This window comes from Phoenix dactylifera, chromosome 7 (genome assembly GCF_051530095.1).
Source record: "Phoenix dactylifera cultivar Ajwa chromosome 7, Ajwa_hap1_PhDact_Kaust_v1.1, whole genome shotgun sequence".
Lineage (NCBI taxonomy): Eukaryota > Viridiplantae > Streptophyta > Magnoliopsida > Arecales > Arecaceae > Phoenix > Phoenix dactylifera.
The window spans coordinates 33,057,961-33,082,098 of NC_143196.1; the positions used below are offsets into that span (position 1 = coordinate 33,057,961).

Here is a 24,138-nt window from a genome sequence, read left to right on the forward strand (position 1 = left end):
CTTCCACTGCCGCCATGATACATATTCTTTGGGCTCATTCCATCAAAAGGGGAAAAAAGAAGAGAGAAAATCCCACGATGAGCCCTGCAAGTTTTACTAGCATCTATTTATATCAATTCAGTTGTCGTCAGCGGTTGTCTCTCAATGATGGAAGGGAAAGAGGCGTTAATTAGGTTTCACCATGATCACCTTGGTCCCCTATGTTGGTCCCCGTTGTACCCCAACTTTTGGGACCGCATTCCTCCACCCAAGGCTAGCAGAATCTTGCCACTTTGCGGAGAGCAAGAGGACATGGAGAGCACTGGCCCAGATGGGGGTAAATTATAATGCAGACACCTCCCAAATGGCCAAAACCAGCTCAAAAAGAGACGCCAACCTAACGACTCCCATCTGTAAAGCCATGGCCCTGCCCCACCTCCACCATCACCACCGTAGAGCAAGAGCGCAATGCAAAGAACAATTCTCAACCTTTTATTTATCTTATTCATTCATGATCGCCGCATATTTTTATTTCAGGTGCCAACGTTAACAGTATGAGTAGCTGGAGAGGAGGTAGAAGGAACAGGTTCAGGAAAGATATCTACGGTAAAGAAGATGGGCACCAAAAACAAGCATGGACACAGTAAGGTATGCAGGCATATATACGTCCTCTAAATAATGAATCTACCCTCTACCAACCCTACCCACCCACCCGCCAATAAAGTTACTATACAGCACAAGAATGCATGATACACAAAATAATCTACCCTTCCAATACCTAAGCGTTCCGGTGGTGAGTCGGACTCAGATGGCGGAATTAGTTGGAGCACGGTGGTGCCGCTTCCCACGGCGGCGGCGATCGCCGAATCTCACCACCTCGCCTGACTCTTGGAATTGCCTGGCCTCCGGACCAGCGGAGCACTCTGGCAATGGAGTCGAGTATCGGATGCGGTCATAGCAGTATGAATAGGTCATGTGCTTCTTCCGGAATCTCTCCATTGCCAATCTTTGATCGGTCGAGATCGTGATGGTATCATACAAGTCAGCAACAAGCCCGTTGCATGTAGGCGTGTGATCCATGGGGTCGACTGCACAGCCATCGAGGATGAGATCGGCAAATTCGGCGATGTAAGGGGCATATTTGTAATTGACCTTGTAGCGGCCCCCGGAGGTGGCCCAGTTAGAGCCGTCCCATATGGTGGCGTAGAGGGACATGGGCTTGGAGGGGAACTGACCACCCAAGACTTCAGTCCTTGCCACCTCTCTAATAGGAACATTGTCAATATAAAATCTGCTCATCAGAAAGGAGAGAAAACAATAGTGTCAGATCGCGAGTTTTGGTAATCACGCATTTCTTTAGAAAATAACAAAAGTTTGCATGCCTTTACCATTAGAAGAGGAAAAACAATGGCATCACACGTACATTAAAATGTCATTCAGTAAAAATGGAGGGGAATTCCAATCAGAGGAAAATTAAAAAGAAAAAGAAGGGGAATAAGTTTGGCTGTCCTTCAGTTCTATAGTGCATAAACTTTTATGCAAACAAAAGTGAAGATGAGCTTTCAGGAAGTAACAAGCCACAAGTTGCTTGCAATCTATAGAGGAAGTATTCTCTAACTTAGAAAGATCCAGGGCGATCCTTTTGGAGAAAAGGGGGGAAAACTTACATTAAATATAACAACACAGAAAAGAGTATAAAAAGCCAAAAAGATCAGTGGAATCCAGCAGAAGAAAAACAGGGCATACAACCCCCAGGGCAAGCAAAGAAAGAAAAAGAAAAAAAATATAAACAGCATCAAACGCCTAAGAAACAAAAACAGAACAGCCTCAAAACAATCTGAAAGGAAGTGTTAGTTGTATGTAATTTTTTCTTACATGATTCGATCATGACTCCACAGGATAGAGTACTTATGGAAATCTTCTGTGGGATCGAACCAGAGCCCATATCGCTCTTCTCTTCCGATCGCTGTGCTCCCGTTGCCGTAGATATTGGTCTGAACTCTCCACTCTTTTCCTCTTATGTTCCCCAAGAACTCAAAGTCCAGTTCATCGTGCGTCCTCTCGAATACATCCCCATTTGACATCTACCCCACATCAAAGAGAAGTTTCTCAGTGACAGACAAACAAGAGAGGAAAAAGCCAGGTGGATTGAATTGATGAGAGCAATCAAAAACATATTAAAGCAGAATTAGATAAAATATGCAAAGGATGACTTAGGGAGAGAAAAATCCAATTAGTTTTCATTGATGAGAACTTAAAAAACCTTCAGCAATTAGAATTAAAATAGTCACAGATTCTTTCAATAAGAGGAAAATATACTAATCCTGTAAAGAAGATAGAAATGATACCATTTCGAAAATTAAATCTTATAAAGCGAAGAAAAACACTGTGAAATGAACATATACTAAACAGTGCCCGCGGATGGATGGGAAGTGAGAAATCAAACTGGATTCAATTGATTTCGATGGAAAGAAAGCTCTGAAATGGACTGCAAGATCTGAGGAAATTAATCACGGATAGTAGAAAACTAGAACTGCAAAAGTAGAAGCTTGGAAAGACGAAAGAAATAGAAATCTCTCTACTCTGTAAAAGCTGATGAAATAAAGTTATGTGACATCGACCACGGAAAGAATAAAAGGATAGGAAACTCCAAGCTGGTGTAGGCAATCAGAGCCAAAAGCGCTCAGAAAGAGAGAAAGTCGTACAGATTATAAGAACTTACGTTCATGATTTCCCCTTATGAAACAGAGGGAAATAAATAAAAGGATCGAGAACAAAAAAAATCCAAATGATTCATCATAAAAGTGGAAACTTGGAAATTGAAGGAAGCAGATATCTTCTGAGCTTACAAGTGTAAAATCGAGCTTGGTTCGATTGATTAGAGGAGACGCCGATGGATTCTAAGGACTGGCGTTCGCCAATTACTATATAAAACTTAGGAAAATAAATACAGACAATAGAAAATCTAAAGGATTCGATCATTAAAACGGCAACATGGAAAGAGGAGTACAAAAATCTCGTAGGCTTTCTTCATAAAAAAAAAGAGTAAACTTCTATCAAGCTAAAAGGACAAATGCTACTGTATTCTATTCAAAAAAGCGATCTTCATGGATTCAAATTCTCTCAGAAGAGATGCTCATGAATTCGAAGAAAAATAAGCATTGGATTCAAATAATTGTCCAACTTGGTTTCACGGATCTCGAAACCGAAATGAATTTCACGAACTGATGTTCACCGATTCTCGATTAAAAGAGAACAACAAATAAAGGTGAGTTTTTTTTTTTTTTGAGGGGATAAATAAAGAGAGTTGGTAACAGTGAAACCTTGGAAGAAGTAGTAAATCTCGACAACTTTTTGCACTATTTTTCTCTTAAAAAAAGTTCCGGAAAGCTTGAACTAAGCTAAGTTAATAAATAAACAGATATATGGAGATTAATAGTCTTTTAACTGCAAGAAGGAAGCATACATAGAATGCTACAACAACCCCGGCGGCATAATCTGAAGGGAGCTTGATGGCGGCGCTGAAGAATCCATGGAGGTAGAGATCTTGGGAGGCAAAACCGGCACCTGAGCGAATCAAAATTCAATTTTTTTCAGTTACAACGGATAGAAGAAAAGAATAGAACAGAGAACCGTAAGGGACAGAGGATTGAGTATTAAAGAAAAAGAGAGTCTGCAGGGAGACCGGTTCTCTCATCAAGGGAGAGGTGGACGCCCCTGCCGTCGCGGTGGAGCATGAGGTTGGAGTCGCCAAAGAGCTGGGTGTAGCCTTCCTCAAAGGAGAGGCTGGTGAGGTTGGGGAAAGAGGAGATGGCCCCATGGGAGAGGAGAAACAGGGAAAGGAAGGACGCCAAGAGAAGAAGGGAGGAGAAGAAGAAGAAGCGAGAAGAGGCCATCGACTCGTCTTCTACTCTTGCTTAATAATTTCCCTGTTGCTCTACTGCCGAGTCTTGGCTTCGTTGCGTCCCTCCCCTTGTGTGGTTTGCTTATTTTTATTGCGGAAAGAGCTCCCTCTTTTCTCCGTTCCTTGGGAGAGGAGGAAAGAAAAGGTGGCGGCTTTAATAGTGGTGGGGAAGAGAATTTTCTTTTCTTTTCTTTTTTTTCTTATTTTTTCTTGAGGCTTGAATGAGATTTCTTATTCCTGCCAACCCCAACCACCACCACAGACATAATAGCGGTTCACAAAGCTAGAGATAGCAATTAGTCAAAAAGTAACATTTTGGGGTAATTAATTAATTAATTAATTAGTCATCCAAGCTTGAGTAAACTGTGAAATATGTTTTAATCATGTGCCAAAAAAATTTTGAATAGATTTCTTCTCTAGTTCTTTGATCAAGTTGATGATTTAAATAAATCACCGGTTTATTTCTCGAAGATTTAGAAGGATAAGAGACCATTTGCTTATTCTGAAATTAGTAAATATTACTAGGTAAATGATTAGTAAACATTTCAACAATGACTTGAATATGTGATATAAGGGAAGTGTTAAAAAGCAATGCTAATATGATTAGCAGCAGTAATCAAATGGGAATGGAGTAAGAAAGAAGTAATTCAAAGCATCTGATCAGTGCATCACATGATCCTGGCCAAAAGATCTGCTGGAAGCCCTTGTTTTTTCATTTCTTTGGTCAGCATATGAGAAAAGAAATTGCAAAGCAAGGAATACGAACCTAAAAGCAGTAACCTTACTGAATTGAAATATTTTACCTGGATTCTGATGATCAAAGAAGAAAGCAATGGAAGTTCTCTTCACTCATCAATATAGATGCTGATTTTTAAGAGTTCGTGGTTGATGGCAGGTCTTTCTTGGCCATTGTACGTTTTGGTAAGCATACAAATCTAGGAGACAAATGAAGGCTGATAAGAGTACTAGAGTTCTGAAATCTGGATTGAAATGGCGAAGTTCATTAATTGGCAGTTTTCATCCTTTTACCACGCTGCATGGTCCTGGAGATTGGATTTCATTGGTTTGTCAAAAACCAATCGGTCGTTTATTAAATTCATGTTCGAGATAAATATTAATAAAATAAGATATTAATATGAGCATTATTGCATCTCTCATAACTTTAATTGGAAGACATAACTATGCGTTAGAGGTTATAGGCAGGTCAATAAATTCGAGTCACTTCTTGCTGGATTACTACACTATAAATTGATTTCTTTCATTTATTTTATTTAATATATGCTGTGAATCAAAAAACATGGTAAATTACAGTCCTCGAATAGTATGTGGACTGCAAACAACAAATATTAGAAATTATAGAATGCTATTTGATAATCCAGTTATTGATATAGTCAAGATAGAATCCGCAGCAAGAAATCAGACCCTTCTATGTGCCTCAGAAACTTGAGTCATTGCAGAATGGTGCCGCCATTTTTTCAATCCAAATTCAATAATCATGCTAATAATTAGATATCTTATTAACTAATCAGTTGCCAAATATCTTTAGTCGAGACATATAAAAAGGACAATATCATCTCTTAAAGAAATTCCTTTTAATAGCATGTAACCATGCACATAAACCTCTTCCCCTTGTATTATTCTCTCTAGATTAATGGTTTTGCCCAAAGATATCCCCGTATAATTTGTTTTATCAACCATAAAATTTCCATTCTTTTGTCTATTAATTCTTATAGCAAAGTTAGAGCAGCATATACTTGAATCCATGTTTAATCACATCGGCTCCCTCATTAAGTTTCGTCACCTCTTATTAATACATATAGGTAGAAACTTAACAAACATCACTTTGCCGAATGTTATGTTTTGTCACCTCAAGTGCTAGATTTATACATAGACACATAACAAACATCACTCTACTAATATTTTTATCATGATGAGCCACATCAATGTTCATTATATTAAATTGCCTTATGTGTTCTATCACCTTTGGTCTGAAAGTTCTGAATGAAAACTTAACAAACACCATTTTATCAGAATATTTATCATTATGTTCCTATATCCATAGTTATCATAATATGCCTACACCCTTGTTTAATTGCATTAAATCCCTCAGCATGTTCTGTCACCTCTGGCCTCATAGTTACAAAATGGAATCTCAACAAACACCATTCTACCAAAAACATCCATAATTGCCAAATTTATAGCACTTATCAATGCAGCACCTATGCTTACCGCCCTTAGCTAACCCTTCCCTATACCATTTATTGGAAACATGATGTTTCTACTCTTTTTTTTAATACATGGCCTCAAACAACTGATCCCTACTCCATCTATACAAGATTAACTACAATGTTAGCACTCATGATAGTATCCAAAATGCAAATCCAACCGGCGGAGAAAATGATGGACAAAGTTGTCATGATAAATAATGCTCAACTTGTCCTTTGGGACATCACACAGGAGGGAAAACTCTAAGGCAAGATTTACAGCTATCAACTTGAACACGAGCATCCTTCTAGAGGATGTGAAGTCTGATTAAAAGGTTCAAAAGTTCCAGTTCTTCATCACTTGAGCGACTAAACAAGATTTACATCTATCAACTTGAACATGATGGGATTATTTTCAGAGTCTTCTAGCAATTAGTCATGATAGGTTTCCACTGTAGTTTTTTTTTTTATTTTGGTACAGCGGCAGTTCATACAGCTCGTATTAGAATACAACCAATCGAGTCTATAAAAAAAAATGGCGTAAACAAGGAGGGGTCCCTACATTACACGTCTATAGAACCGCTGCAGAGTATCGAGCAACAAATGAGATGACCTAGACAGCGGCACGGTTCGCCTCTCGATAGATATAGACAGTTTAGAAGGAGTCCAAATCACTCGTCAGTTTGCGGATGTCATACAATAATAGATGCCCATACTCTTGTCGATCCTCTTCTCATATCCAACCGATTACCATAGCAGTCTCCCTCCAGCCATACTCTACTATCACTGAGCATATACCTAGTGAAGGTAATGCCCTTTCAAGCTGTCCGAAGTTCTACTTCAATGGTAATCATACCATCAATGTGCATCCTCCTGCTGCAGTCAGCCTGGAATGGTGGTCCCGACCACTGTAGTTAAGGAAATGTGGGAGGGAAGTGAAGGAGCTATCGAGGAGCGCCACGGCGTCGTCCGGGACGGCGCGCTCCGCGGCGAGGAACCGAATCCCGAAAGCACGCGCGCCTTACGCGGTGTCGCAAATTTATCTCGCAACGTCAGCATAAGTAGCCGTTAACCAGTACGCAGGTCCCAATCGGGAGTCAGACTCTAGTGTCCGGCCCCACACGACGCCTCTTACAACGGTCAAAAGGATTGACAGATCCCAAAATGGTTCGTCCGTCTGATCAAAATCATGTGGTTGCCTTTACCCTTCTTGCTACGTCAGTGGATTTTTTTTTCTGAGTTCACGGGGGGAGAGGGCGCCTTGGAAGGAGCAGGCTAGGTTCGTTCCACCGACCAACCGCCCACTTGCTTGGTGTACTTCGGCAACGGACACCTTATCCTGTTTCAGCCCTGTTGTTTTGATAGGTATTTTTAATTATTGTATCTTAATTGTGGATGGCAGCTAAGTAGAAAGCCAAATCGTGTCATGCAATCTCTATTTGTTTTACACCAGGTTGTGGCATCATTAGAAATAGTGAATTTTACAAGAAAGTGAACGTGTTGATGCACACCAAGAAGAGGAATACACTTATTACAAGTTATAGCCGACCAGAGCTTCTTTTCAGTAGACATGTGTGACCCGATAGAAACTATACTTATTCAAAAGTCTGCGAATGTCGTGGAGCAATGTCCTATTGCTAGTACTGCGTCCTCAATCTCGGACCCACTCGATCACCATAGTCGAATCCCTCTCGAGAAGGATGCGGTCTGCATACACCACACATCTCGCATATGTGATCTTCACTGCTTCCTTCCTTGCCAACACTATTGTTGAAGTTCATTTTAAAAAAAATAATTTGAAATGTAGTACCGATATTAAATTTCCTAAATCAAAAGGTGCAAAAAAATTAGAACTATAACTAAGCGGTAATTTTCTCCTAAATTATAGAATCTGAGTCATAAGTCATGATTTAGAGAGTAATTAATCTCTTTAACTAGATTCAAAGACCAAAAAAAAAAAAATAGATCGAATCAGCTAAGATCTAATTTTGTTAGGATTCTGATTTCGCTAAACGGCTCCGGTCTTTCTCCGATTACAAAAAGTTGAAAACGTTAAAAAATTTACAATGGAAGAAAGCTGGCCGAGAAAAAAAATCTGGTATGGAGGATAATTGAATTTGTCGTCGTCGTCGGAACCGTTTTCTAAAAAGCCTGCAGGCCAACGAGGTCTTTCAGCCGGACAAGCTGTCAGAGCCACTGTTCCCTCCCTGAAAGCGACCCCCGTGAGCCCAAATTAAACCCCGTACACCCCATGCAAAACTATACTCCTCCCTCCTCAAAATCCAAACAAGCAAAGCTCCAAAGCCACCAGGCGCGGGCCATTGACCCCAGCTTCCACTCGCCACCCCAAACCCTCACCCATCCATGGACGCAGTTTTCTAATGGATAGAGCATGGATGGTCACAAAACAATAGATTAAATCTAGGGTGACAAAAGTTTCTGGAGTCTTTCTCTATGTGCCAATGAACAGCTGTTGCCGAGGTGGAAAGGAGATAACAAAAGGTGGTGGGAGGGGAGGGTCAAGGCAGCATTGCCCAGCACGCAAAGGTGGTATACTTTTAGTTTGGACTGTGCCTCCATGTAGGTATGTGCATGGGTCATGGGTGGTGGTTAGGGTAATAAAAAAAGGGAGAGGTCTCATGCATGTGGTGTCCTTTGTAGATCACTAAGGTCACAAGAAGAGTGGGAGCATTGGAAATTTGGGGTCAAGGATGTATGTGAAGCAAAGGAGAAAGGGATAAGGATAATGGAAGATATTGATAGGTGTTGAATGTTGTGCTTAGTTATTTGGACAGTGGCACTTGTGATCCTTGTGCTTTGTGGCACTTGTTGCATAGTTTTTGCAGAGGAACTCATGCTTGCAGCACACTATTTGCATCCACCTGCCTCTGGTATCACAGGCAGCACACTGTTTGCATAATAAAGGAGTTGATGTGCTGATGAATGAGTTGGCCACATAGGAATTAACAGGTGATCCAACCATCTGCATTGAATTATTTATGAGTATTCAAATGGAAGTTCTAATTGGAAAATAATGGAAGTTTGTAGCATGTATGATTATAATTATGTTATGCTAGCTCTGGGCATGTCTGTTGCATGTGTAGAGTATCTCCATGCTCTTCCTTTAACCCATGCTTTGTTGTTATGCAATTTCATGTATTTTTCCTAAGAAGAACAATTTTAAGATAGGTCCACAAAAACATCAAGAAAAAATTACAAAAAAAATAAATATATTCTTTTTGAGACACACACACACACACACAAAAGCATAATCTTAACAAAATAAATATTAGGGGCACAAATCAAAAATACAAACCAAATCCAAACCAACCTAATCCAACTTCTTTAACATGGATGAAACATGTCAATGAGACGAGATATGGCATCCTCCTATTAGAAAAAAGTTCTTTTATTCTCAAAGAGTTACTTGGCAGCTCCTGATTTTTTTTTCCTTGCAGAATTTTTACCACTATCCTTGATTTAGTGAAATGGGGTTGACTAAAATTTATTAGACTATGATAAACTACTGCTGGTGTGTCACAAACCAATTGAAAGCTATTGGAAACTCACTAACTAATAATTCATGCTAGTTCACATCATAAAGTGGTCCATAGTGTCCTCTGTCATATCAAAATAGATCAATAATACTTTAGGATAATGATGATTGTTGGTGGAAAAATGGACCACCCCACAAATGCAATTATAGCACCCAAATCCGTCAGCAAGCTCGAGCTCATCCAAGTGATCGGGCTCTTCCGCTCTCGAGCTCATCCAAGTGCTCGGGCTCTTCCGCTCTCGAGCTCATCCAAGTGATTGGGCTCTTCCGCTCTCGAGCTCATCCAAGTGATCGGGCTCTTCCGCTCTCGAGCTCATCGGCCGAGACCAGAAGGCCAAGACCAGAAGGCCGAGACCAGAGAGCCGAGACCAGAAGGCCGAGACCAGAAAGCCGAGACCAGAAGGCCGAGACCAGAAGGCCGAGACCAGAGAGCCGAGACCAGAAGGCCGAGACCAGAAAGCCGAGACCAGAAGGCCGAGACCAGAAAGCCGAGACCAGAAGGCCGAGACCAGAGAGCGTCGACCAGAAAGGCAACCCCGCCGAGCCCATGCCTTAGCCAAATATCCAATCTCCGCCTAACCCTCCAAAGGATCTGACAACTAGATACATGACCCCACTACAATCCGCCACCATCCCTAAGTCTTCAAGGCACGAGATCTCCGCAGGTATTCGGCACGACCTATCATTAATGCCTGAGACCCCCTCAGGCCTCCGATGCACTCAGTCATTAAATGAACACGGCTCAAGATGATCTCCGGATCACTGAACCATCAAAGCGTATGGCTCTCCCTGACCGCCGGTTCACTCAGCAATCAATGCGCCTGCCATCTACGAACCCCAGGCCCACCACGGCCGGCGGTTCAACCACCCCAACGGGTCCGATCAACCGTGACAACTCCCTGACTCCGGTATGATTCGGCCTTATTCTCTACTACGCCATTAATGGGCCAAATCGTGCCCAATTATCACAAAAGAAGACAAATTCCCCTGTCACCTCCCAGGTAACATAATGCCCTTCTATAAAAGGGAACCTGGGAGGAAAGAGGGGGGCCCCGGACTCGGACCGGAGAAAGAAAAAGAAACAGCACAGACACAATTGAGCTTAATATTCTCTTCATCTTCTCCACATATCTCTTCCTTGCTCTCTCCACATACTAGCCCCCTCTGACTTAAGCATCGGAGGGCCGGCGCTGGAAAGCCCGGCCACCGGCTTTTTTGCAGGACTCATACCCTCCAGGAGGACGCCACCAGCCGGCGCACCGCCGACCACCGTCCCTGCGGCGGAGCTCCTCCCACGGAGGACAGGACAGGACGCACTCTTCTCCACTCTCTCATCCCCACGGAGGACGCAGTCTGCCGGCGCACCGCCGTCCGCCCTCCCGGCAACGGAGCTCCTCCTCCCCTGGTTTCGCGGCGGCCCCCGGGTCCAATTTCCAGCAACAATGATCATGAACCTTAACTGTGTCCAGTTGCGAATTTATTCATGCTTCATTGCTTAAGGAACAATTTAGTTAACCTATTAGAAAAAAATTGATGATAGAATTAGGTTTTGAATTTTTGTGGAAAAAATGAAAGTTTCTTTCACATAAATTCAGTTTTCAGGTTTTATTGAATGTCAAGTTTTATAAACAAATCTATGAATAGGACTCAAGCAGTAGTGAATGCCTCTGAACATGTGGAAGCTCCTGAACATACTTGGTAAGTAGTCACCATATTTAAGGTTGTGAAGAAAGTAAAGAAAAAAAAAAATCCAATTTTTAGTAATCTAAAGTGTCTAAACTAGATGATTTTTAAATCCTGAACATGATTTTTATTGATTGTCTGTGACTTCTCAATGCAAGGAAGCAGCTGAGTTTTACAGCTATTCCATGATAGATTTAGACAGCCAAACAACCACTAGATGATTCCATATTCCTCTCTTATTCATGCCACGAGAGGGTAGTTAGGTGGCTTTGTCATTGCCATCAGAATGGCATCCATAGCTTTCAAGGCGTGATGGATATAACGCAACCATAACTCATCAAGTCCCCCACAAAACACGGTAGGCTGAGAGATGAGCGACAACTGCCTCTTTCTGAGATGGATGATGTATCACCCATCCAAACATAAACATATATAGCTTTCTATGGTACAAAATATGCACCACAAAGAATTCCAGCTCTGAGAGCAATTTCTAGATATTTTCTGAAAATAGTCTTTTTAATAATGAACATTTCTGCTATCCGACTTACAAGAAGAATTAAAACACTTAAGTGCACTTTTTTTTTTGCTAAGGCGAGTGGATCATATCTGACGAGTATGTATGCACCAAATAAAATCGAAAAATAAAAAACTATGGAGTGCTAGGGGCAATTCCCCATCTTCAGCCCTTAGGGTACTACCAGAGTGACTGGCTATGTAAGCATTTCCAATCACTTTAAAAAATATTTGGTTGGTCTGATAGTGGGGAGATGTGATCACCCAAAATGGATGGTAATTGGTAAAATTACCCCTTGCAGTGTATTAGTGTGTGTGTATATATATATATATAGCATGCGAGAGGGAGTATCGATAGATTAAAATCTTAGTATTATATTATCAACTATATTCCTAATATTTAAATAATATTATATAATTCTTAATATTGTAATTATGAGTATTAACCTATATATGTACGCTATCATTATCCTACATGAGAAAATGTCGAACAAATTAATTATTATTATATTAATATTTTTATTCTAATAATATTTAAATAGTATTACTTATCATATATAATTTGAATCAACCACACCAATTGGTTGACTAAAATAATCATATTTGAAGATTATTTTTTGAGAATTATGATCAATCTGAACTTGAGGTTGCCCCCATTAGCCAGAGCACAGCTTGGTCCACTAAACCAAGGCTCATAGTTATCCAAGGAAAAAGATCCGAGTCTATTGGGTAGGCTGCCACCAGCCGCCGGGATGGGCGCATGCGAGTGTAATTCTCCGCGGACCAGTTTCGAGCGGATAAGATCGCACGGGGAGAAAGCTGGAGTTCCAGGGCCCACAGGAACCGAAACGAGTCATGACGTGGGGTCACGGTGATGCTCCGTTTGTGGTGGGACCCAACAAGGAGGGTGCGCGTCGATGATTGGTTTGTCGGGGAGTTGTGTCGTTTTGTGCGGCTGGCTAAAGTGGTTGTCCCCTTCCTCATTCCTGGTCCTATCATTTTCTATATAATTGTTGTCATAATTTCAATCTCATAAGGCAAAAAAAAAAAAAAGGCAGGGAATCAAAGGTGCATAGAGCTATCAATGCCTTCTGGTATTCTTTATTTTTTGGGGGGGACCTTGAATTTGGATTATTTTATGAATGGTTACATCTGATTTACTTCTTTATGCGACGAGAACTAAAATAGAATGAATTATTTGTAGGTTTATATACATTGGTGCATGTCTTGATTTCGAATTGCTAAAAGGCTTTTGGAACATATACATTTACTACTATCGCAACCACCATTAGCAATATAGTGATGCTAACAATGGTAATCACAAAGAATCTCTATCCTTGTCAATAGAATGTCACATTGTAATTTTATGAAAGGTTTCCACGTTGTCCAAAAAAATTATGACTATGCATGGATATATGCAATAAGCCAGTTAGCTAGCTTTTTAAGTGCCATTAGTTATAATGCGCATGCAGATATACATAGTTGCTAAAATTTATATTTGAAATAACTTGAATAATTTTTAAATTCTAAAAATATTTGAAAATAATTTGTTTTTCTCAACTATTGGTTTCATAGTTACATAAGTGAGTATGTTCTTATGTACTATGTACTTTTCTTGTTTTTAAAGTCTAGTAGAATCCCCTTTTTTTTATAGAACTTCCGTGTACTTAAAACTTTTCAAAAAAAAAAAATCTAAGTTTTTGACAAAGTAATCTAATTAGAGTTATTTTTTTAAATTAAAAAATATAAAATTAAGCCACTTTTATATAGTTTAAGAATTTGTACTTGGTTAAAAATTTAGAGAGTATCTTTTTGGAAAGACTAGTTATAATGCATGCGCAAATGTATATGACTACTACAATTTTAAGATTTGGGATATTTTATACTCAAAGCCTAAATTCTAAAAAATGCTTAGAGTAATTAAATTATAACTAACTTTTTAATGCGTTATATCTTATATGTGCTTGTTGGTTTAGTTGTATCTCTTTTCCTTCTCTTCTGAATTTTCTTAGAGTTCATAAATATTAATATCTTTTCATAAGTTCCCAAACTCTTTTTTTTTTTTTTTTGATGACTTGGATTTTCTCTTACATGTTAGTTGAGAAGCCGGCAAAAGTGGGTTTTTTCTTATATACCAACTAAAACTCCTTTTTAGGACATCTTTCTTTAGAAATCTAGCATGCTTTGAATCTACTAAAAGAGAAATCTAATTTCAATCATTATAAAAATATTTTAAATCTTTAATATACTAACTTTGATGAGGATTACTTTTGAAATTAGGGTTATAAAATTATTTTTGGAATTAAAAGATTGGGAAATTAAGCCACTTTTACATAGTTTAAGAATTAAAGATAAGAATGGTTATTGCTCCCAAATGCTCTTTAGGATGAGCACATATCAATTTCTTCGCCAACCATTTGCTTAAAAGCTAAACAACTAACAATGAGGATGAGCATATTCATAAAGTATAAAAAGGGCGGCTTAATGCAAGAGGCTCCCACTATTGTGGCATCTGGGAAGAGCTACATGTATATAGCTTGGCACAAAACTTTTGTCATTGTTTTAGTTAGGAGTTTGTGGATGCTAATGGCCGGAAAGATTAAATATTTGATGTCGCTAGGGTTAGAAGTATAGCCTCCTCATAATCCATCATTCCATCATTAAGGTATCCATATCCTCCTAGGGGAGGAGTGGATAATATTCTTTGGAAAGCCAAACTTACACCTATTACACTTACCTAAATGCACTACACATGAACCAGACCTAGACCTCTTGCGCTTGCTTGAATGCAAAATACCATGACTTGCAAATTTCGCTCCTTTGTTGCAAAATGGACACACATAAAGAAGCGAGAAGATTTCCAAGTATTCTGCATCCATAAAGACACTTGAATTACATTCTCCATGACCTATACGACAATATCATTATTAGCTAAAAAATTGGCTGCTTCATTTTAATGGGGGATTTAAAAGACTAGGATGTCTTAGGTATTTGATAACTTAATAACTTAATTCAGGTATCCATTCAAAAAAGCCGATCTTATTATCAGATGATGTGGAGCCTGAATGATAAGTAATTGACAGACTAAATGAAAAATCAAAAATAGAAAACTAATAAAAATACATTATTAGCTTACTGACAGATCAAATTAAATTAGACTTAAGTAGAGATTTCTAGGATGCCAATCAAATATAAAAGTCAAGGGGATCAAATGCACCACCCATACATGCCATATACTGACCTCTCACACCCTAATACTAACATGCTGTAAAGATGGAAGGATGCAGTTTGGCTTGCAAGATCCTGCAAACTGCATTCCTTGTGCATTGTCTGCGCCTCGACGCCATGTCGGTATGTACAGATGATGCAGGGAAGCTATTGGATGACATCCAATACCTAGTAATTGAAAACCAGCCAAACAATGTACCTGGTAAGGCCCCTAGCTACCCAGGGCAGATACAGGGAGTGGTTCTACATTTGGGCTTGAGAATTCTGGGGATGCTCACAGTTGGTAGCTTTGAAAAGAGCATTTGAAAGCCACCTGTTACCTTGAAGAAACAAAGAAAACTTTGTTGCTCAGCAAGTGAAGGCATGGGGTAATTGTAATATGCTGTGTTTCTAGGTGTTCAAGCTCTAAAACACTTTTGAAATCTGTACAGGACCATGCAAAGGGCCATAAGACTCAACTTTAGCAACCATCATTTGGCAGCCGGCATGCTGCCGGAATTTCTGGAGGAATAAAGTTGCTTTAGATTACAGTAATGGACCATGATACTGTAAATAGTTTTCGATCGACTAGGAGAAACCAGTGACTTCGACTTTACAATCATCATCTTGACAAGATCTCTCTATCTGGAAACAGTTGCCATGATCTTTTGCTGCCATAGAACTTGAGGTGGCAGGAAATCATAAAAAACAAAAGGAGCAAAAGATTTCTTCTAAACAAGGCTTTATGAACAAGAGAGATAATATAGTGATTAAGAGTTTATAATAATAACAAAATTATTGCCAAGATTCAAAATCATCTGCCCATAGCCCTTTTATGGCAGATCGTAGAGATTTCAGATAAACTTCAAAGACACCTGAACTGGACCAAAATCTACCAAGGCAATTCCTATATCAAGTATTACCGCGTTAATAAGATTATTAACCAAAAAAATTCTTAAACAACGTATGAATTCATACACAAGTAATCCGACCCAGAACACTAGAATTTGGCAAAGCATAAATTCCAAAGAGATCCTTAAGAAGAATATAGAGCTGTTGAGATGCAACCGAAGGGCCAAGGGTGGAAAGATGCACCCTCCAAAATTTTGCTGGTTTGTTTGTGGATACAATTGATTTCAACCCTGAGCAAGTGCTTACATCAACATTGTGCATCTCGTCAATCATATAATCACAACCTTCACATAACAACACCTTTAATTGGCATACGAACCACATCAAACATCTACTCTTCAAGGTAACCTGGACAGCATCTATTCTTAATTCTATACTTTTTCTTTGTAAATTGTGATGCTATAATCATGTTGCTCCCCTGTAAAATTTAGTTTGCAAACCGCTGCTTTGACTACATATTCATGCAAATACCATCAATAAAATTTTCATAAATCTAGACAAACACTTTGTGAGCTAAAGAAACTAGGAGCAGTATACTGCATGACCACTATCTGTAATTCTGTGCATCCTCAAATATCTTGCTGGTTTCTCACTTTCTTGCGAGTACTCACTTTAGCATCATTCCTCTCAGACCAGTCATAACAACGACCTTCATAACAACGTGACTAGTTGGCACAGGAACCATGTTATATTTCAAGTGTCCAAAGTCTTCTTTTCTTGATGGAGAACAAGGGCTACACCTATTTCAGACCTTCATAATTTTTTTGCAATCTAATCATACTACTTGATGGGGTAATCTTGTGGTTACCCTATAAAATTTATTTTTCAAACTACTTGTGCTTTGAGTATATTTCCATGCAAGTAACAACAAAAAAAATTTCATAAATTTGGACAGCCTTGCTAGCTAAAGAAACTAGGAGTCATATAACCAGCGATCTGTAATTCTGTATATCTGAGGCATGGGTGGAACATAGAACATAGAGCTCTTTTTACATTTGGGAAAAATTAGGAGATCCAGAAATGGCAAAGTAGATGCAAACAAAGAGGCTGTTATTCCTACAATGCCAAGATATTCACGATTGCACGATCAATCTAAAATTGTGATGAAAGGTCGGTATCCCATAAATGTTGCCATTATACTAATAGGATTGACCAGCTCCCTCACCAGTCTCACTTCTCTTTCGCTCAGCCTCCCACACTCAGCCAAATCCAAGGTCTCTATGCTTTTCCTTCTTGTTTTTCCAATCTTCTTTTTGGCTAACATATGCTATTTTTGTTTTTAACACATTACAACATATCCCACAGATACAGTAGCTGAACATCCACGCAGCCTCCTAAACATGCCCCTGAAACTTTTTGCTATCAATCAAGAGCTTATGATGCAGAAGGGACAACTACTGTTTCAGAGATATTTCACCGGCCACCTAATTCATACAAAGTAGTAGCCTAAACACAATAGGTTCAAATAAATTTGTTGTTCAAAGTCATAAAAAACTCATAATATCTGCTGACAGAAATGAAATATCGAGCCTGCATTCAAATTGATCACGACTACCTCAGAATATAGCAAAATCATGAATAAGCCCAAGAATCTAACAGCAATGCCAATAACCCAATCTAGTTATAGAAGAATTTATCATCCTCACAGAAACAAATTCTAGGATTTCACATTGCAACTCAAAATTATCCCAAATACCATTGAGAAATACAAGTTCTAAGCATTAATAGCAACTATAAAATTCCTAAATATAAAACTAAAGAGGCTCCCTTTGTACAATGCTTAAACCCTCAAACAGAGGGGAGGGATCTGATAGTAACAAAAGAGTTAGCAACTCCATAATGCTTGCCACAACTGGCAAATATGAATCTCCTTATCGCTGATGAACATCTTCAAACTAACTTGTGCAGTAGTAACTTGCTCAAATTTACTCTCGAGCAAACTAGTTAGTCACGAAATGGTACCTGGAATCTACATAGCTCTCGACGTCCCAGAGGAAGGACCCAAAAGTTACAGCCTCCAAAATAAGCCTTCTCAAGCCCGCAAAACTAATCTTGATCAGCTCATCCTTAGAGGAATCAATCGTCCCCTGAGGTGTGATGACAATCTCTGGTCTCCCAAACAACGCCTCAGTGTGCTTCTCAATAATGCTAAAGGCCTCCTTCGACCTCACTGTCGCATACCTTTGCAATGTCTCAGAATCAAATGACATGACATAGGACCGTAGCCTGCAGGGCTTGACATTATGGCCAAACCCACCCTGGCTGAAGCTTGGAGAAGACCCCAAAGATGCCTCAGGATGAGAATTCCCAATTTGAGCTGATGGTCTCGACTCATCGGGCATTGCTTGTTTAATGGCATCCTCCTCTTCATCAGTTCCCCAGGGGAGGCTCTTCATTGACTTCTCAAGTTGAAACCTTTGATCCACTCGCTTGAGGAAGTACCCATACATCACTGAAGCAGCATAAACCTGTCCAACCCGAAGCTTGCTTATGGGTGCAACAGAGTTTGAATCCCCCAATCGCTGCCCCAATATAAGAGCCAGGTGATTCTTGATCATCTCATATGCATCTGGAGAATGGAGCCTTTCAATCTTCTCCTCCTCGGGCGGCCACTGGTCAACCCTCTCAGAGGGATCCGTTGATTGTGAGAGGGTGGGAACCAAGGAAACATCAGCTTCCATGAACTTCTGGACAACCAAGGCATATAGTATCTCCTCCAGAGCCCTTCTCCTCTCTTTAGCTTTCACCTCTGCGATTCTCCTAACAATCACAACAGAAAAGCCTCACCTTTCACTCTTATAAACAACCCGTAACTTATAAACAGCAAGGAAGATCGGATTTTTATGGCCTACCTGTACAAAACGAGGTCAGTGCCGGAAGGGGATGGCTCCTCCTTGTTCTTCTCGGCCTCGCGGTCAGTCTGGAGCTGATCGAGCTGTTGATCAACGGCAGCAGGGACGAGATGAGGATGGCTGATGAGGATCTGAGACAAAAACTGCCCAATTGGCGATTCCAACTGGAGAGGAGCTATGGGGGAGGACGATTCGGATGAATTGGGGGACGATAAAGATGCCCTAATACCGCTGTTCCTTCGATCACCGAATCCTCTTTGCCCAAGCTTCCGTACAGAGATTGAACGGCAACCCTACCACGGATCCATGCAACAATCAAACATCAAGATATCAAACGAATGGAGTCAAGATTGAAACTTCGAAAAAATTTGCCTCCTTTGTAGCTCTAATATATCCAAAAACCAAAACCAAGTGATGGATTGGATATCGAAATTTCATACCTTGAGCCATCTGCTGGAGAAATGGGATCTGGGATCGAATGAGACGAAATCCGGCCGGGAGGCCGCCAGAACACACGATCTGGAGGCGCAATCGGAAGCTTTGCCGAGGAACTGGGGAGACCGAACGACCGCCACGGCGTCCATGGATCGAGATCGACGCGCCTTAGATCTCTAAACCTGCAACACAAGAAACCCTGGATCAGAGAAATTGGAAACACGGAGCGAAGGAAATCAAGATAAATCCCTAAAATTAGAATCAAAATAACGATCTATCGTACCGCAGGAACAAGTAGCAAAAGAAACGAAAGGAGGATTGGAGTTATGGTTGGGATTAGGTTTGGAGATCGGAAAAGCTTTGAGGAGCCGTCAACGTTCCGCAACGTCGGACCGGGAAGGTGCACCGTTTATAGGTCCCTTGATGGATTGGCCTTCGAAGAACTACCCTTCAAGTTCCAGATATTTTCTCTTCATGCCATTGGTTAATTAGTAGTGTTTTTTTTTTTTTGGTCGCCTGCATACTTGAGTCATTGAATGGAGATTGTGAATGGAAGTTTGTTCTTGCTATGATCTTGGAATAACATCTTTTGTTGTGAAAAGTCCACAGGCAATTTCAGCATTTCAGGCAGCATGGAGAATTTATGTAATGATTGATTTTTGAGGTCAAATGTATTACATGTTTTGAATAATTGTACTTCAACCCACAAGTCAGCCATTCAAATTTCTTTCTCGCCTGCGCCTCCAAGGAATTTAATGTACTAGCTTGGAGGATTCTGATAGGGATGAATGGATGATAAGAAAATGCTTCATTGTCTAGTTTTTGTCTTGAGATTCCTATGTGATTTATCATCATCACCATTAGAACTAGGCTAGATAAAAATCATATTGAATATTGGGAGAGTGAAGTTAAACAAAAAGCTTTTTATGTCAACACAAGAGGCTTCATTAATCAACAAGCAGGCACATTTTTCTTGATGCTATAGTTGACTCTCAAAAAATTTCCTCAAGAATTATGCCATTTGCAAATCTTTTCCCCCTTAATTGTCAAAAAAATATGCTAATTCGTTCAAATAACATGCTATTAATAAATAAATTTTTATTGTAGTTCTACTTTGTCTCTCTTGTACTCCCCTTTTCTTGCCCTTGTTATTATTTTGGGATGCACTTATCAATAATGACAAGGGAGTAGAGATAGTGAGACAAAATTTGTTCATGTCATAACGTAGTCTTGAAATATGATCACTTTGTGATGTAGTTCCTTTTGCAATTTTCAACTCATTTGGATTTACTACTTATTGTATAGCATAAATTATTATTAGTTACTCATGACATTAGCGAGCAATCATTAATCTTTCCAATTCAAAGAAGAAGAAGAGTAAGATGTCCAAACTCAAAGATGGCAATGAGTTGGGTTGGATCAAATAACGTATATGTGAAACAAAATTGTATTATTAAGGTTTAGTATTTTTAAGCTAGATCTTTTTCCATTTGTCAGAAGATATGATATATCCAAGCAGCACTAACTTAATTAAGTGAGATAGGTAGAGAAGATAGGAGAAAGAAAAAGATAAAAAAGGTGGTGTGCCGGCAAAACCAGATCAGTGATAATTTAGAACATTTTTTTTTGACTTGATAGAGATAAGAAAATTAACCGAATTAAATAAATCATTAAACTGATAATTTAAATGTAGGTTCCATAAACTCCTATCATTTCTATTTTTAGTACAACCTATCCTAAACCAAACATTTTAAGATCTTAATAAACTAAAATAATGGCAATAGTAATAATAATAAAATTATTTTTTATAGATGTTTGAATCATGGCCAACGATGATTTTTTTTTTTTCTTTTTTTGATGCATCAGCTTCTCATATTGCTCTAACATGAGCCCAGCCAGTTCCATCGGACATGCAAATTTTCGTCAAAGTTAAGGTTGTTTTGGTGATTTTTCATGCGTTACGTTGCCATTTTAGACCCGTTCCCTTGGGAATTTTTTTCGAAGATTCCCGTCGTCCCGACTCGAGATGTCTCGGTTGGACTTGATCGCGTTGGCCCCTTGATCTTCACGTTCTTCGCGGGCCTCCCACGACCACAATTGCAGGAGGCTGAGATCTCGTGGGAAAGAAACACGTGGCCATCAAACAGAGCCGAGAGAGAGAGAGAGCAAGCGAGCAACGCAAAAGTTGATTGCCATTGATGTAAAGCACAAACAGCAAACATAAATTTATACCTATCAATATACGCCGTGAATTATATCTCGTATATGGATGCAACTTCATTAGATTAAGCAAACAAAAATAAAAGCTACCTTTCACTATCATACGTGTACCACATATAAGGGGCTTTGGAATTTGTTTCGAGAATATGTTTACTAGTTATATGTATGCATCCATTATGGTATTGTCGGATCCGAATATAAGGCTACTTTATTTATTTGTCATATCTTCTCTAGATGTTTATGGGATTATTATAGCAGGTCGGTGTAGTAATTAGAGGGGAGTTGTACAACCGCCTATGATAGATGGATCAATTGGTCAAAAATGGATTTGTGCCACAGGTGTTGAACGATCTACTCTACATAGGTGCGGGCTTACAGGGCTAGGGCTCCAAAATCCTTTCTTTCATTCATCAAAAGGGTCACTTTCTCAGGCTGGGATCGAGAAGTGGAAGTCATAAAAAAGAGATGTTTCTCTTTGCACCTCAGATCGAAAAGAAAGGTAGCTTGTCAAGCTGGTCCATATATTAAAAATATTTGTTATCTTTTAATCAGCTGTTCTTCTTCGTCAACGCTATTAAGGACCTCTAGGTTCGCCTACTTAATATAAGAAAAGAGTTATAAAGAAAAAAAGACGATGAAAGCTTACTATAGTACAGTCGAAGTCAGCAGCTTATTTAGCCTAGCCTCCCCATAGGTATATATTGAACTTAGCACAGGGTGAAAATGAAGTTTCTGATGCTCAGTTAACCCAACCAATTCCTGTTTGCACAAAATTTTGACAGTTATCTCCAACAACATACGAATAAGTTTGATAACCTTGGTGTCGATAGATTTATCTCCTAAAAATTTTAGTTTTATGCTTAGATTCATGCATACACATCTCCTACAAAATGTGGATCCGTTGGTTAAACTTGGTGCCCGTGTTAAATTTATTCAAGATGAGGGAATAGTACGGTCATTGATGATACTTTTGTCTCCGTGGCTGGAACGTACGTATTAAAAAATAAATATGATTGAAGGAAAAAGTTGTGCACGCGTCTTGGACTGGTCTTTAGGGGCTTGGCGTGGATTACATTCATCCACATATAAGCCGAAATAAATAGATAGATAAAATGAGAACCAGTTTGTATTTGAGAGAGGAACTCGCAATTTGGAAGCATCACGCATTCATCATGCAGCGGAGAGCACCAGTATAAAGCCCTGGAAATCCTTTGAGAAAAAGTTCCAGAAAAAGGTCTGAATCGAGGCTGAAGTGAAGGATAATATTTTCGTTGTTCTTACGATGTGTAATTTGCCGCTCCAAACGACCTCGGAGTCGTTGTTTTGCTACTTGCATGATTGTTGAGGTCAGATTACAATTTGCATGGCAACTCTGGTTCTTGGTGGTAGAGAGGATTTATGTGAGGCCCCTCCTCACTGGTCAGCATTTTGGCCTTGCTCGCTGCCAAATGAAGGCCCGAAGGCCCGTTTGGATATGAAACAGGCAATGCCCTCGTAGATCATGGTAGAGGAGGAGCATTAGTCCTCCTCCACCACGGACTCTGCCAGAGACTAGGATAACCTAGCCTCTACTCTTATTTAAGTTGTCGACCTCCATAAATCTTCTTCACCAGTAGATCTCGCAGCCACCATCCTTTTCTTCTCTTTCCTCCCTTGATTGCCGATGATTTAAGTTCATTGTGCTTACTGAAAAATACAGCCAAGCTTTGCCAGAATCATCGGTAAGAGCCTCGATATTCATCTCATTTATTTCCTCGTTCATAAGCCTTGCCGTCGATTGAGTTTTCGTCGGAAAAATTCGAGAATGAGTGGCTCTATTTTTAGATTCGAAAACCCCCAATTTTTCGATCCAAAACTCCACCTATATCCTTTTCTCGGCCTCCACTGCTGTCGGCGCTTGTTGCCGGAGATGGAGATTTGTCCCCTTTGCTGCTTTGGGCCGTCACTGGAGCCCCACCATCGGAGAATCGTAAAGGAAAGGGAAAGGATCGAAACATCTGCTTTTAACCATTTCTTTCTTTTTTTCTATTGTCGGCCGCCCTGTCGTTGGTCGCCCGCCACTGGTTGCCGGTTTTCCAGCTGTTGACCACCTCGGCCACTTGACTGCAGCACTATCCCTTCCCTCTTCCTCTTTTTTCTCTTCTTCTTCTTCTTCTTCCTCTCTTTCCTCTTCTTTTCTTCTTCCTCCCTTCTTATTTTTCTGTATTGTTACTCTCTCCTCTTTCTCTCTCTAAGCACACCTAGGAATTTTAGTGAAAGCCCTATCTTTCTTTTGTTTGGGTCCCAATTGGTCCTAATGTGGAAGTCCTTAACCACCTCGGTACCTGGATGATAGGTTGACCTGTTACCTCGACCCTTGTTAGATTTTTTTGAAATTCGGTCATCATTGGTCTTCATTAAGTTATTTAAATCATGCCTGATTTTGACCAATTCGGTTCACCTTGTTCAGACTGATCCACGCAGTCGAGTACTGCCACCATAACAATTATAGTTTTCACTATAGCAATAATCATACCAATACAAGAATGGTTATTAGGATAGCATTGAGAGGATATATAATGAGATTCATCCATTGCAGTCAAATAGGACTAAATGATTTCACCAAAAAAAGGATAAAATGATTTAAAAACACCATGTAAAATAGTTGAGAATATCTAGGATATATCAAACTTC

General features: G+C 39.8%; 2 protein-coding genes across 3 annotated transcripts; both read right to left on the bottom strand.

Moving 5' to 3' along the window:
• Positions 1-448: 448 nt before the first annotated feature.
• On the bottom strand, positions 449-4,130 carry LOC103713283 (putative xyloglucan endotransglucosylase/hydrolase protein 27). Its single transcript, XM_008800162.5, has 4 exons — positions 3,665-4,130; positions 3,446-3,546; positions 1,855-2,063; positions 449-1,270 (listed from the first exon to the last, which is right to left on the bottom strand). Exons 1-4 carry the CDS (start codon positions 3,873-3,875, stop codon positions 784-786), a joined length of 1,008 nt encoding a protein of 335 aa, XP_008798384.2. The 5' UTR covers positions 3,876-4,130; the 3' UTR covers positions 449-783.
• Positions 4,131-17,600: 13,470 nt separating this feature from the next.
• LOC103713309 (UV-B-induced protein At3g17800, chloroplastic-like) lies at positions 17,601-19,666 on the bottom strand. 2 transcript variants are annotated; one of them, XM_008800190.5, is made up of 4 exons: positions 19,529-19,666; positions 19,251-19,427; positions 18,811-19,103; positions 17,601-18,718 (listed from the first exon to the last, which is right to left on the bottom strand). In XM_008800190.5, the coding sequence occupies exons 2-4, from the start codon at positions 19,392-19,394 to the stop codon at positions 17,899-17,901; spliced, it is 1,257 nt and encodes a 418-aa protein (XP_008798412.1). In that variant the 5' UTR covers positions 19,395-19,427; positions 19,529-19,666; the 3' UTR covers positions 17,601-17,898. The 2 variants fall into 2 exon arrangements, with proteins under 2 accessions (XP_008798412.1, XP_026663047.1); XM_026807246.3 differs by having other exon boundaries at positions 19,251-19,444; positions 19,529-19,645.
• Between the last annotated feature and the right edge of the window lie 4,472 nt (positions 19,667-24,138).